The following is a 14,949-nucleotide window of genomic DNA, read 5'->3' as shown; positions in this document are numbered from 1 at the left end:
TATAATTAGAGTGTATGGATGAGTGTAAAGGGAGATATTCTCCAAGAAACACTGAGTGAGTCCGCATTTATCTACAAATAATCAGAAAAGCTGAGTTAAACACAGCCAGAGAAGGTTTGACATGTTTATTTCACCCTGTTGTTTTGGCCATTTAATTAAAAAAAGGTCACAAAATTGTGGATTCCTCTCAATTACAGAACTGATACAAAACAACATACTGTACGGATGTACGCCTAGGCATATATACATACACGTACTGTACAAGACACCCAAGATGTAAACATTCAGGATTCAGGAGCATGATGACGCTTGTCTGGGTTGCAGAAATGACCAAGGGTAGGGTTAACCATTTATTTCCCATTTAGATGCACAGTAAGGAACACAACATAGGACACACAATATAGTTGTGTACACAGATATCAGCCTGAACAGGGACACGCCCGATTTCTTAGATGAGGAATCAGAGGGGACGAAAGGATATTAAAGAATCCTCTGAACCTGCTGCGATGCTTTTGTATTTTCTAATTTATTGTTGGTGCACGACACTAGTTGTAGGAGATCAAAACAGGATAGCAACCGTCTATGACACATATTCTTTTGACCCAGAGAGATGCTGGTGAGATGGCTGACAGTATTATTTACGATCACGGTGCGAAGGGACAGTCCGTTCCCTCGGATACTGATGGAGGAAATAAAACAGCAAGGAGGAGCCTCTCTGGGACAAGAGAAGAAGAAGCGGCAGCAGGCTGAGAGGAATGCAATAATCTGTACGCACTGTGGGTTGGCACTCCTTCCCACTAGATGCTAGAGAGAGACGACAGCGTCAACCACAAGCTCATTTTGTCCCCTTCGATGCCACCTGTACAACCAAGACCCAGCCTCTTTTTTTTAATTTTTATAACTACACCTTTAGTAAATATCCACTGTTGGTTCAAAAACATCCCGTGCTCTCATTTCATTAATATAAAACATTTTTCCCCCATAAAATCTCAATAAAATAAAGTTGCTCTTAGTAGATATCAGGACAAAGGTATTAACAAAATTGGAGTAAAAAAATCTCACAGTGAACACTGGGAACAAGAGCTGGACCGTCTCTCCCACTTCTCCTCCAAATGATTCTTTTTAAACGTGACACATTTACAGCAGCTGGAACAGAAGACAGGTCGGAGAATTTCAGCTTGAAGCGAATGAATGGACCGGACTGAAGGTTTATTTCACTGAATTTGGAAAAAAAAAATAAAATAAAATGCTGTTACAGTAAAATCGAATCAAATAAGAGGTAATAAAGTTTCCTAATTAACTAGAACCATTGTCATTTAATGGTATCAAAATAATTTATACCAAATTGGAGGGCATTTAAACTAATAATTTATCCTCACTTTAGTTGAGTAATTGAATTTCATGAAAAGCTACACGGCAGCCCCGAGTCTGTTTGCTCACATTACAGATACAAGCACTGAAGACACACGGAGAGTCTTGTTTAAGGAGATTGCATGCTCATGAAGTGATGAGAGACAATCTCACACGATCCCACTGGAATTCTGGGGAGGGGGTGGGTGGGGGATAGAGAAAATCATGGAATTCTCTGGAAACATCCACAAACAACCAAAAAAAAAGAAGGAATGTGATCCTCGTCTTCCTGCGCCGGAGTGACTCGAACTGAGACTCAAGCTATGATGTTTGTTGAACACCCAACATCCGGCATCTGACATACAGTAAAACAAACACCTATAAACATTGTTGCAACAACAATCGTTAAAAAAAAAGGAAAGAAAAAAACTTGGTCTCATGTTCATGGAGATTTACGTTCCTCTTTTTAGCCTTTGAAGATGTTTTTTCTGTCGGCGTCCTTCCTACTTTTGATGTAAATTTGATGGCACTCGGAAAGGTAAACAGCTTACTTGCATGTTCAAACTAAAACGATCTTTGTCTTTCATGTTCACGCTCATTATGTCCTCTGCCGTCGGTTAGCCACAGTCACATAGCAGCCCGGAGTATCTGCGGAGTAGTGTTGAAATGTCCAGCCACCTTTTCTCCCCCTCACTGTGTGCAGAGGAGTCAGTGGTAATGACCAGAATACAAACACACGTCACTGGCACAATATAAGCATACCTGTGCGTGTTTGTGTGTGTGAGACAGAGATCGGATCATACATTGCACATCTAGTGGCACGTCATTCTCCAGTCCTGATTCGGCCATTTCCCATTACACTTTCATTACAGAGAACTCACACAAGAGAGAAAAATAAAATCAGCTATTAGGCAAAAGTTCCCATAAGTTCACATTACAGTACTGTTAAGTCTCATTAGACGAAACGAAAAATACAAAAAGGCAGAGAGAAAAAAGCTTACACCCAATCATCATCATTTTCAATAACTATATAGGAAAAGGTTTGTTTTTTGATTAGATATATTATCATCATTAACATCATAATTATTATGATTATTATTCATATTATTGTCACCATTGTCATCCGTTTTTTTTGTTTGTTTTTTTTGTTCAGGGATCAAACGGAGTGGGAGCAGGGGATCAGTCACTGAGAGGAAGCCTTGGTAGCTATCGTAGAGACACAGTGCTGCTGGAAGTTGGGGGACATGGCCGTGTTGCAGCCCAGTCTCTGACGCGGGCCCTTCAGCCCTCCGTCGCCCTCTACGATCCAGGGGCTGCCGCTGGCCTCTTTCCCCAGCATGCTGCAGCAGCCTGGAGCCGGCGGGGCGGCGTTCGGTACCGTGGTGCTCACTGGCAAACTTTTAGGCTGCTCGCTGGCGGGGGCGAAGTCTGGGTTGTGGCTCTGGAGCACGCTGGTGATGTGGTTCAGGAGGTCATTGAAAAACTCCGGGACACCCTCATAACCTGTAAACACGGGAACATTTAGGTCAGTTCAGCTACTTCAGGTTTTTAACATATTCCAAATATTTATGAGGGTTACCTATAGAAATATTTAAATTATATTCCCGTTTACATGCTATGTTACCATCTTTTGTGTGTGGTATATATGTATAGTAGAGTTTAATCACATGCCTAATAATCTGACTAACCTCACATTTTATTCTGATTGATTCAGAGATCTGGAACTATGCAGTATATTCACAAAATCTTCATATCCCGTTTGTCTGTTAGAGCGGGATAAGCGGACACAATTTGGCAAAATCGAGCTTTAGTCCTTTGGTTCCCAACCTGTGTTCAGAGCCATTTAAGGAGTCACAGGATAAATCTGAGGGGTCATGAGACGATTCATGGGAGATGACAGAGCTAATCATTGGTATTAAGATAAGATGGAACTTTATCCATCTTTCTGGAATTGTTGTGTAGCAGTTGCTTTACAAAGTAGGAATGTTTTTTATCCTCTGAGTGCATTTTAGGTTAACACAGTCAGAGTCCTGGTGCATGTTTTGCCCTCAGGACAGAAAGATATCACTGAGTCTCTCACCTGAGACAAGTGAGAAAGGGTGACACCTGAGAACCGGGTCAGCACAGAAAGAGCTTTGTGAAGCTCATTATTCACTGTAAAATAAACAACGAGACTGAATAAAACACATCCCACCCCTGCGGATGGGAGGCTGCACCTACCAGGGAATGCATTGATGTCAATGACGGCATGTTGGCCTGTTTGGTTGTTGATGATCACGTCGATGCCGAACAGGGACACGCCGAGCGCCTGCCGCAGTGACCTGGACAACTCTCTGATGACATCATCACTGGGTGGCTGAGACACTCCTTCTACGTTCTCTCTCTGAGATTAACAGAAAATATTTAAGCACATCAGTGGCAAAAACTTGTTCATGTCACGGGGGGATGGCAGTCAGTGACAATTAGGACATACCGTAGTCAAGTCTGAGGATGACTCTGGTTTGGAAACGTTGTGGCTGTTGAAGAAAATTGCTTTCCTGTCTGAAAAGGAAACAGAGGAAAAAAGGTTTTAAAAGATTTTAAAGAGATGTAACAACACTCGACATGCTTTCCCAGTGTTGTCATCTGTAAACATTTCTCTCCCTGGGCACTAGGTGGCAGCAAAGCTCAACTGGTTCTGTCTTTGCTGCTGGTTAGCAACTGGAACCTAAAACTGAGCCACCTTAGCCTAAAAACCCTCTGAGGCATAACCAGGTGAAATGATTGAGTGCAAAATATCATGTAAGCCGATATTTTCTTTGAAGCTGTGATAAATGTGACAGGAAGAATTGCAAAATTTATTGGCCCTTCTTATTTGTTTATCATTGAAGTGATTAACATTAGAGAGTGTTAGAGGGAAGGAAGATGGTTGGGGAGAGGAGAGAAAAACTAAATTCCATCACTGTCCAAATAAATATGCACCCGGGCTTATAGAGGGTCGTGGTAATAAAATATTGCACAGATGAGCTTGTGCATTCCCAGACTGGATGCAAGACCGGTTAAACATCACAGAAGCATAAGAAGCAACAAGGAACATATCTCTCACACCTTGCTCTTAGCGCCATGACAAAGAGGGAGACCCGGCATTCAGAAGATTAAATCAAGGAGTCAATATAACACAAACGAGTGAAATGTAAGCACAGCGAAAGATCACAAAGCATAGGAAGTTAACATTGTGGAATGCATAAAATAACCAAAGACCCAAGGAAAAACACACGGCTGCCTCATAACCAAAGAGGGTTCTTTAGGGAGAAAGAGATAGGGAGAGAGCAAAACGGAGCCTACATTTAGGATGCAAACAGTGAAGCCAGATGTCACTAGATGTCACTGATGACCAACCTGTAAACAGCAAGCAAGGTGAATAAGAAGAGCAATGCTAATCAGCGTTGAACACAGGTTCTTTCCACACATTAACCCCTACCTCTCTATATCTGCATATTTCACCCTTTCACTCATTAGGGGTGGATGTCATAAACATCAACTGATCAACCCAAAGCGTCAGTATTTGATGATCTGGAGATAAGACCATCTTTCTCCAGGAAATGGGAATGTGTTGCCTTAAATTCTCAGGGACTTAAAAGTAAATGTATGAAATTAATCACTATAATCAATATTTTCTTAACATCCACCAATCATATTTAACCAGCCTATTCCCTCTACTTCCTATATATTATACAATGCAGTGTACAGCACCAGGCTGCACAGATGTAACACTGTGGTATGTTGCTTTTGTGTTTGACAGCGGCCGTGCTTTCCTGCTGCACCACTCAGCATTCCAGGCTGAAAGCAACTGTTCTCTCTGTTACACAAAGCAGACTAACAGTGCTGATGGTGAAGCCTGGTTTGCATGAGGGCCTCCACTGTATCGCATGCAAATACTGGTGTCTCTTATGTCTGGGGACAACCCTGTATTCAAGGCTGCATTATGGGTAAGGCTTCTGACATGTTTATGGAGAAAAACACTGCTCTTCTTGTTTGTTTTCAACAGCATGTACCAACAGGGCAGGACTCAATTGCACCCTGCTGTATCTCTCCAAAGGGAGAAAAGGACCAATCACAAGGACTATAAAGCCATTTTATGAGGTCTTTTATTGGCTAATTTGTTGAAGCTGTGCAACTTGTACAGCCTGGCCAGTGTGGCTTTTAGCAGTCCTTGGGCTTCCCCATTCATCTCTCTCTCTCTCTCTCTGCCTGTCTGTCTGCCTGTCTCCTCACCTGCAGGTCCAGCAGGAAAGTTCTTCAGTGAAGGTCTCTCCACCACAGTGTAGGAATCTCCCACCACAAACACCTTGTAGAGCACTGCGTTGTGGTTGATGAAGCTCTGGATGACACAGGGAGGCTTCACGTCATTCAGGTCCTCTTCGCTGAAGATAATGGCCATCTGATGACAGAACACACAGTGAAATGACACACCTATTCCAGTGTTGTTAAAGTAACACAGTGAATGTGGTGGTATGAGGACTATTTAGTTAGCCTGACAGGGGTATTGATTTCAGCGCTTATCTGATTTCATTGTTTGGACTTAAAGGACAATCCTGTGACTGGACAAGTGTTAACATTTACACAAAGCAAACTGTGGAGGGTGTGATTGACCTCTGGCCCTGTGGCCTCTTACCTCGTGGGAGTTGGTTCCATGAGCCACTCGTGTTTTGCAAACTGAGGGAGTAACAGAGGTTGGGGAAAAATAGAGAAGTTAGCAAGGTAACCTAACTTGTTACAAAACTTGAAAGCAGTAGTGACAATGGCAGAGGCCTTTTCTTATATTTTAAGTCTACTACCTTTCTCACTGTTAAGAGAACAATGAGTGGTTAAAAGAACATTTTAATCTTTGATATATAGAGGATAGAGGGGGGGGAAAAAAAAAAAAAAAAAAAACTTACTGAAGGGGAATGTCAGTCCTTGCCTCTTGATCTGCTCCAGCACATCTGGACTGCAATCTGTGTTAAGGACCATGAATGGAGGAGAGCAAATCCGCTCATCTAATGAAAAGAGAAGAAGAAGATGGTGGGAATTTGAGGAGTTAAGATTTGGAGAGGAAATACTCCTAAAAAGGTCATGAAAAGTTTAAGTTGAACTGAAAATAACAATGGAGAATAAGTCTTTGATAGTTTCACTACTATGTACTTGTAGGGAATAAGAGAATTATACTAGGGCTGCAATTTATCTTTTGACCATTTCTAATATTTATTGGATTGATTGCTTGATATGTAAAATGTCCAGGACCATTTACCAGAGAATGGGGTCATATCTTTGAACTGCGTATTGTCTAAAACCCCAAACATTATTTTCTGATTGTGTAATATATATATAAAAAAAATAATGAATTGAATCAATCCATTTTCTTTTCTTTTGACAGCTAGGGTCAATTTACACCCTTGAGACACATGACCATATGTTCACACACACAGAAAAATGCAAGGCTACAATCTGAACATTTACAAACGGCTTTTTTGACAGTATTTACTCCCTTTTTAACGGCTTTACTTGACATTGATATATGTTTCTATTAATGAAGTGCAGCACATCTTACTGTAGCCTGAACATAAAATGCTCAAGAGCTGTCGTGACAAGTGGAGCAGATGAGTCCGTCATATGTGTAGCCACACCTTATTTAACTTAATTTGGTCATATATTTATATATTTATATTTCATCCTTGTGATGGGTTTAGACAACAAACACAGCAGAGGCCATCTGAGGCCCAGGGGAACAAATGACTCCTGTCCAAATAAATAAAGCAGAGAGCTGCCAGGCCCTTCTGCTCCTCCCCAACAACACACGCACCCACACAAAAGCACACACAGGAAAATGCTGAAATACAGGAAGACACAATCTCATGAGGAACTATAGACAAGTCATATCAGCTGACATCATAGACATCATATACATCACCTGACTGACAGGCATGATAGATAGCTCATTTGTCAGCAGAAGGCAAAAAAAAGTCCACGTTACACAATATAAGCTTGATCATACCTGAGGGCAGGTCAAACATGAAGCCATACATCAGATAATCATTTAGACCGTGAGAAATACTCATCACATACCCCAAAGCCCAAAGTGACATCTTAAAATAGCTTTTTTTTGGTCCAACAAACTCTCTCCATCTATACAAGCCTGTGGATGATTTGTTGAAGTGGTTTGATGTGGATTTCTTTGTGAAGGACTCTTCAGTCCAAAGGATGTGACTTTATGCATGTTCTCAAGTGCTCAGCTAACAGAAAGCAACAGTAGCTAACGTTAGTTTATAAATGAAGTCCGCTAACATAAACTAAGGACAGGCTTAAAGCACAACACAGAAGTTCCACAGAACCCCTTTAATTAATAATCAAAACAGTTGGAACTTAATTTTCTTTCCATCAGCTTATCTATTTCTCACCCGTATCCACCATGTTTTTACATCACATCGTGTTTGTTTACATCATATTTTTACATCACATCCTGTAGCAGTCAGTTCCGATAAGACTGAAAATAACAAACATCCTGCAGCTCTAACATACTTCACCATATCAGGTCGCCTCTATATTAATGTTCTGCCTTCAGTAATTTCCCCTCTACAGTAGGTACGTGGGGTGTGATAAGGCAGCTGGTTGGAGATATCACCACAGGAAATCAGTGAGGGGGCCAAACCAAGAGCTGGCAAATTGCTAATGACAAAAACACAATAGGAATACGCCGGTATTTGTGTGCTTGCGGGCCTCAGCGGTGGCAGGGCTCTCTGCTCCCGCTACTGCTGAGGTCAGGAGAATCTCATTTGCCTACATTTACTCCAGTGCTGAGTGTTGAACTACGAGTGTACACTGGGCCCCACAGACATTTACAGCTCCCACACCAGCCAGATAGGGCAGATACCCACTGTAGGTTTTTGGAAAACCCCTCAGTGAAAGCTGATGCATGAGGAAAAAAGGCTTATAAAAGCCCAAAAGTTATCACTGAAACTTCTTAAGTGACATTAAGCTGCGGAACAGGTTCCAGGAAAATCAGCCACAGCTGCTGCTGTGGGAGGTGATAAAGCAGCAGTCTCCAGAGTTACTGTAATCGTGCTGCAAGATGGTGAAGCAACTAGGGAGACATATCATTCCTCCTGGTAAAATAATATTGTAGTGGTGCTCAAGCATTTAGCTCACTGACCGACAGGAAAGTAATTGGCAACTATTTTGATTCCATTTTTTAATGCTCGTTTTTCTAAACTCTCTTTTGGCTATTCTACTGTTTCACTATAACATACTAGGATATCTTTACCTTACATTCTGTTCAAAAGTTTGTTACATCACAGGACACACATCTTTTGACTCATTTCTAGTAAAAAAAACAGACTGTTTCACAACTACATCTGGATAGTGGTCACAGAGATGGGAGAGCAAATTTGAGAAGTTTGTCCACATGACATGCACCTTTCTCTGGTAGTTAGTTTTATTTTCTTCCAAAGAGTTTGAGATAATCTGGCTAAACAGCCTGATCGTCTGACTTTGTTTCAATTTTGCTGACCACAGCTGCGGAAATAAGTCCTAAGAAATACCAACCTAAACTAATCCTTCAAGTATCCGCCTTGTTTATGTGCCCTCGAGATAAGACATGGCTCTGCTGTGGCTGAACATGTGCTTTGACCAGTATGTACAAAACTAATTTCCTAATTGGAACACTTTATTTTTACTTCAAAAAGGAATACATCTACATCTTAAAAAAGGTGAAAAACGATTTAGCTTGGTTTAAGTGCTTCTATTTTCTGCCTTCACATGACAGAAAAAAACAGAATACTCCTTTTCTTCCTCACAGGGAGATACTTGTTCTTGTGCTCTGTAACCTTTCCCTGCACAGCTGGAATTATTCCAGTGTTGGATCTGCATCCAGTCACTTTTGGGGGCGGGAAGCCTGGAGGGTTACCCATCAGTCATCTCTTCACTGGCTACAGCCAGTCTCGTCATACTGATGTTATTTTACCGGTACAGAAATAGCAACATAATGTCCTTCAGAAAAAAAAGGCTGGTAGGGAAAATATCCCCATTACATCACTGTGTTCCCAAAGACTGATGGCGTTAAATTTTGTCAAACAAAACACCATCAAAAGACCTCAACCTTGTCAAATGGAAAACATTTCGAGCTCCAAGTTAAGGATTTATAATAAAGAGACCGGGGAACGGTGGATAAGAGAGTGTGGCCAAGTTTGTAATAGCGTGCATGCTTGGCTCTGGTTGACACTTTAGGGTTGAGAGGATGGAGGGGAGGGTGGGGAAGAGGATCAATCTGTGGCTCTGTCTAAACACTGCATGCTCGCAGCAGACCCAGCGGAGCCGAGGACGACGTTTACGGGACTCTGCGATGAGATGCTTTTTAAATGTCATTATCCAGTTACACTGCTCTATTTGTTTCTCTTCTTCTTTTATGTCATCTGGACTTCCATGCATCTCCTCCTCCATCTCCTGTCATATCATATTCATGTGTGCAAACAATATACTTATGGGCAGTGACTGACGTGCATGAAGATTAACAGAGAAATTCCTCACAGGCCTGTTCTAACACCTAAGATTCAGAGCACATCTCCCATCTCGGTTGGGGCATCAACAGACAGCCAAGTTACATTAAGCTTTATTAAGTGTGTTGCTGTTTAGGTGGAACTCTCCTGTTGCTATTTAGAGCTTGTTTCCTAGAAACCCTTGCATCCTCTCTCGCTGTTCTCTCTGCGTCGTCCCCTCCCCCGAGGCAAAGCAGCAGCATTTTCAATATTTTAAATTGAACTCCAAACATGGCTATGCCCCGAGAGACTAATGTCATTCTCAATATCGCGCTCGAAGAGGCTTATGCTCCAATTACAATTATGAGTCATTTATTTTGAAAAGAAAAATTAGATTGTTTTCCTCACAAAAGATAAATCCTTTACTGAGGTGATATTAATTTATTTAATGGTGGTGACAATGCTTTATTGTACCCGTCAGGCAGGAAATCCTACACACAAGTTAGAGCATCCCTGTCTACCCACTTGGCTCACTGGACTTGGACGAGCTTTTAAGTGTCTCTCATGCTGCACATACAATAAAAAATTGATCACTTGCATAAGCGAGACACTTGTACTGTTGGTCCTTGCAGAGGCGTGGATTAATGCTAGAGCACAGAGACCTCAAAACAATCTGATTTATACTCAAAGAAACGTTGGAAGGTTTCAGTTTGATCCCGAGGAATCCGCTTCTATTCAGGAAAATTCCTTTATCCTGAGAACGAGAGGGGTAAGCTTTAAAACATTCAGAGAGGCTTTAGTTTTATAGAGGAGTTGACTTGACGACGGTTTCTGTCTACAAAAACAGTCCAAGATATCAAAAGTCCAGCATACATAGGAACCAGTGGATTCCACTAAGTAACATAAACAGTTACCTTGCTCTGGAATCACAAACCAAGACGGACAAAGTTCCAATAAGCACAGCTAAGAATCAGTGAGACTGATCCATTAGCGCTCGTGTGGCCCTTGTCTGGCTATTTTCTATCAAAGATAACATTAAGATGAGCCAATTCATGCACTTAAGTATATATTAATCCAAACAATTTGGAGCAGAACAGATAAATTTACTGTGACTTGGGCCATTAAACATCAGGCGACCACTCAAGTGATGAAAAAAGGTTTTCCAGAGAAAGCACAAGCGTTACCTCAAGTGCTTCCTCCAATTGAGAACTATTCTGAGTCATGCAGACTGAAGCACAGCAGCCTCTCTATGGCCTTTTAGTACTGGGTTGCCTTGGCAGCTGCTCCAGGACTCCATGGCCTGCGCTGATAAGAAGTAGGAAGTGGCCATGCCTAAGAAAGCAAGGTACACTTTCCACACTCTCACACCATCCTCCATTTGACACCAACCTTAACCCAGTTAATTTATCCACATGTTGTTTTCTCTACAATCACAGTGGTGTGGTGTGGGATTATAATGGCTTACACTTTATGCTTGTGTCTAAACCGACAACAATTGTCAGGGAGGTTTGGTATGCAGGGCAAAGTGTGAGCAGAGAGCACCACTTGCATTAATTGAAGCAGAGTGGTGAAAATATAAATTCAGCCAGAGAGCCATCTTCCTCTTCAAACGGAGTACACACAGTAAGTAAATGATGCTTATACTCTTTGTTACGTAACAGCCATCATGTCTGTTTGTATAAAAAGACGTCTTCCCGCGGTTCTATTTTAAGAAGCTCATGACACTGCCGCGGACATGCTGAAATGCCTCTGATCCTCTGCTCTGACACCACACTACAGCCCCTCATGGAGTCATGGACTGTGGTAAAGTAATACTTAAAAGGTTTATGTCCCCTGCCATGTATGGGGGTAAAGGAAATGTGGATGAGTCACAGGTGTGTTTACAGTGTGCGTGGGTAGGGAATGTGCTCCTCTCGTCATCACAATTCTCTGCCTCCAGTCGGAAGACATTGCTTGCTGCCGATTCGTTTATGGGTTCGGTGACAGAGTAAGGTGTTACTGCGACCGACTCAAAGGCAAGCTCTGGTCTTTGAGTGAGAAACACACAGAGCCAAGTTCAAACTGGGTTCAGGCAGGAGGAAATGGAGAGGTGCTTTTGTCGCATGGAAGGGAGGAGAGGAATTATGATATCAGCATAGTGCTCTTCCGGCAAGAATTAAACATCTGCTCGGAAGCATCGTGTAACATAATTCAAGTGAGGGGCGACAGTGCTGTCATGTGTTATCTATGTGTCCCCTCTGGAAGTGAAGAGGAAAGACAGACAAGCTGCAGTTATCATAACTTTATCCTTTTAATATTATTACACACGCAATGTAAGCAGTGTTCATTGACTCAACATTTCCTTTATTATTTTAGACAACTTCTGCTTTTATAGACTATTGACTAAACATTACAAAGACGCCAATATGTTTGCCGTGTTTGAACCCATGACACACGACTCTATGCAGAGTAAAAGCCTGGACACACTGCAAAATACATTCAGTCGACAGTTGGTAGTGAACTAGCCAAAACTGATGGAGTCCGTTTTTGTTTTTTGTTGAAACTGTTCTACTGACTGACTCAGCTTCTTTAACAGTTTTAATGTTGCAGTTTGCAGTGCTGTTGAAATAACCAATGCAAATATGCTTGTTGATATAAATGGATGGGACAAAAAATCAGAAACACTTCTCAGTATTATGCACGTTATTTCAAGAGCACTAGAACTTTAGCTGCCAAACTGGCCATTAAGTTGAATCAACACATCTATATAACTGTTTAAACATTATAAACTTAATGACAGTAGGATTTATTGTAGGACTAATGTATTAGACTGCATTAGTTTTAGATTTGTGTACCTAATAAACTTACAGCTGAGAGCTTAATTTGCACATGTTAATAAGATGTACTGAAAGCTTGGTGACATAGTGAAGACATTAAAACTATTATTTTCAAATCGAATGCATTTGCACCCACTGGATATTGCGACACAGCTTCCTCCATTTGGACTTTGTTCCCTTAATAGTCCCCAAAGGTCAACTGTTTGAAACTGTGGTTTGTATTGTAAGTACTGCAAGTTCTTCCCCTACACAATTTACTAATTGCAACTTAGCAATAATTGCAAAATTTAAACTTCTCTCTTGTATGACACAGATACTTTTCTGACATAGCTCTCAGCCAGTCAGTGGGAAACTGCTGTGCATGAGTGCAAGTGGAAGTAACATGAAACATCCTACCTTGCATACAGCTCTCTATCCTGTGGATGAGCTGGTAGGACTTGCAGCGGTCCAGCAGAGTCCGGATGGCTGGAAGAGGATCCAGGACAATGGTCTCAGGGTGGGCGTCAATATAGTCCTGAAACACAGAGACACAAACATTTTTGAAAAAATAAATAAATAATTAAAGTCACTTCCTATGTGAACATCTCTTCGTATATGCATAATCTATTGGGTTATGAACTGCTGAGTCAGATACACACAGAAACACAGAGCACTCAAGAGGGGCATTTGATCAGAAAAATAATTTGCACATTCATCTGTGATGGAAATTAATGGGAAAATATGTGTGTTATTGGAGCATAAAAAGTGTGCAAAATGGCACACACAAATACATCCATACAGATTAGAAAAGTAATAAAAAAAACACTGAGGTGAAGGGTCAACATACCTCATACAGTATATGTGTGAGCTGAAGCGCATGAGATGCATGTCAGCAGGGTCTATGTAGGTTACATCACTACATCTCTGCATGGCCGGCTGTTAGGTCAGCGTGAGGTTTTTGCTATTTTACATAACTGCATTCCCCTTCCCTCCTCTGCTCTTGTCGGCTCTCCTCTGCCTCTGTCCCCATACCACCTCCTCTACACTTTGCAGCTCTCTTTGCTCTCCACACTTCCATCTTTGCTCTGTGGATTTCTCTGCCAGCCCTTCCTTCCGAGCAATTTTTACTGACTCACAAACGCTGTCAGGTGGAGCTGGCTGGCCTGTACATTACACAAACAGCCTGTCTGCTCCTATCTTGGCCCTTTTAAAACACCACGGCTCCACTGTCATACACATTTGCATGAAATTAAACACACACAGCAGTGCTGGACATCACTGTCTCACACACACTCTCACACACACTCATGCACGCACGCACACGCACACGCACACGCCTTTGTCTGGACATGGAGGACCCATCTGTAGGATTTGCCAGGATCTAACAGGCAATGGTGATCAAAGCCAGTTGAGTAGTTATGCAAGTCTAACATGCTGCTGCCAAAAAATAAATCCAATTTAATCTTCCAGGAGTTTAGAGGAATACTCTGCTGATAAGAACTGTCACTTGCTGATGTCTGTGTCTTAGAAGAAGAAATGTATTTCAACACAGACAAGAGAGGGAGATAAGAGGGAGATGAGAGGGAGATGAGCACTGGCCAGCAGGTGTTAAAGGAGGAAAAGAGCCAGACATATGTCAGTGTTGGTGTAAGAGCGTAGATGTTAGGCCTGCCATTTTCTGCTTTTCTGGGTAGATCTGTTTCCATAAGGGAATAAAACAGTTTAGTCACAGAAAACATGGTAAGCAGAGGATCTAATGATCTGTGATGCCACAGGCATCCAACCCCACAGAGGAAAACAATTTGCACCACTTTTACCAAATGGGTGTGATTTACTACATCAGCTTGGGTAACATAGGTTGTCAATCACAGAGCAAGCCTTCCAGAGTAGAAACTTAATTTAGGTGTTAAAGTTAACAACACCTATAAGGCAGCAACTAAAATTCCCAGTCATTATTAGCATATGGCACACCTGACAGTCCCATTTCATTCATTACAATTTTTAATGATAGCTAACAATGCTACTTTAAAAATCTTTGATAAATCATCACCTCTTCGTCCAGGTGTGCCCTTGTGTTAACTGAGGCTCTCAATGTAGGGGACAGAGTTCACTTGTACTATGCCTGAAAGAAAACCAGGCTAGTGCTAGACATGATCAGGCCACTTTCTGGACACTGCACAGCATTTGATGGGGGCGCATTTGCTTAATGGCCTATCATAAAAGTGTGCAAATGTTAATATCAATAGTTGATATTAACTAGGTTCTGCTTTTTAAATGATTGCTCCATACTGATATCTTGTTTGTCCTTTCTAAAT

General features: G+C 41.7%; 1 protein-coding gene across 2 annotated transcripts in view; it reads right to left on the bottom strand.

Annotated features, from left to right (window-relative positions):
- Positions 1-110: 110 nt before the first annotated feature.
- The window catches only part of itpk1b (inositol-tetrakisphosphate 1-kinase b), a 33,413-nt gene continuing 18,574 nt past the window's right edge, over positions 111-14,949 (bottom strand). Inside the window, exons 5-12 of one of the 2 annotated variants that reach the window (XM_030443881.1) lie at positions 13,052-13,169; positions 6,270-6,368; positions 6,005-6,045; positions 5,605-5,770; positions 4,675-4,728; positions 3,824-3,891; positions 3,571-3,733; positions 111-2,853 (exon numbers count right to left, since the gene is read on the bottom strand). In XM_030443881.1, coding sequence (XP_030299741.1) covers positions 2,534-2,853; positions 3,571-3,733; positions 3,824-3,891; positions 4,675-4,728; positions 5,605-5,770; positions 6,005-6,045; positions 6,270-6,368; positions 13,052-13,169 — 1,029 coding nt within the window. In that variant the 3' untranslated portion in view covers positions 111-2,533. The remainder of the gene's footprint in view (positions 2,854-3,570; positions 3,734-3,823; positions 3,892-4,674; positions 4,729-5,604; positions 5,771-6,004; positions 6,046-6,269; positions 6,369-13,051; positions 13,170-14,949) is intronic. The other variant, XM_030443883.1, reaches the window with a different exon arrangement.

Source organism: Sparus aurata, chromosome 16 (genome assembly GCF_900880675.1).
Source record: "Sparus aurata chromosome 16, fSpaAur1.1, whole genome shotgun sequence".
Taxonomy (NCBI): Eukaryota; Metazoa; Chordata; class Actinopteri; order Spariformes; family Sparidae; genus Sparus; species Sparus aurata.
Note: the sequence above shows the minus strand (reverse complement) of the source record. Positions and strands in the feature narration are given on the sequence as shown.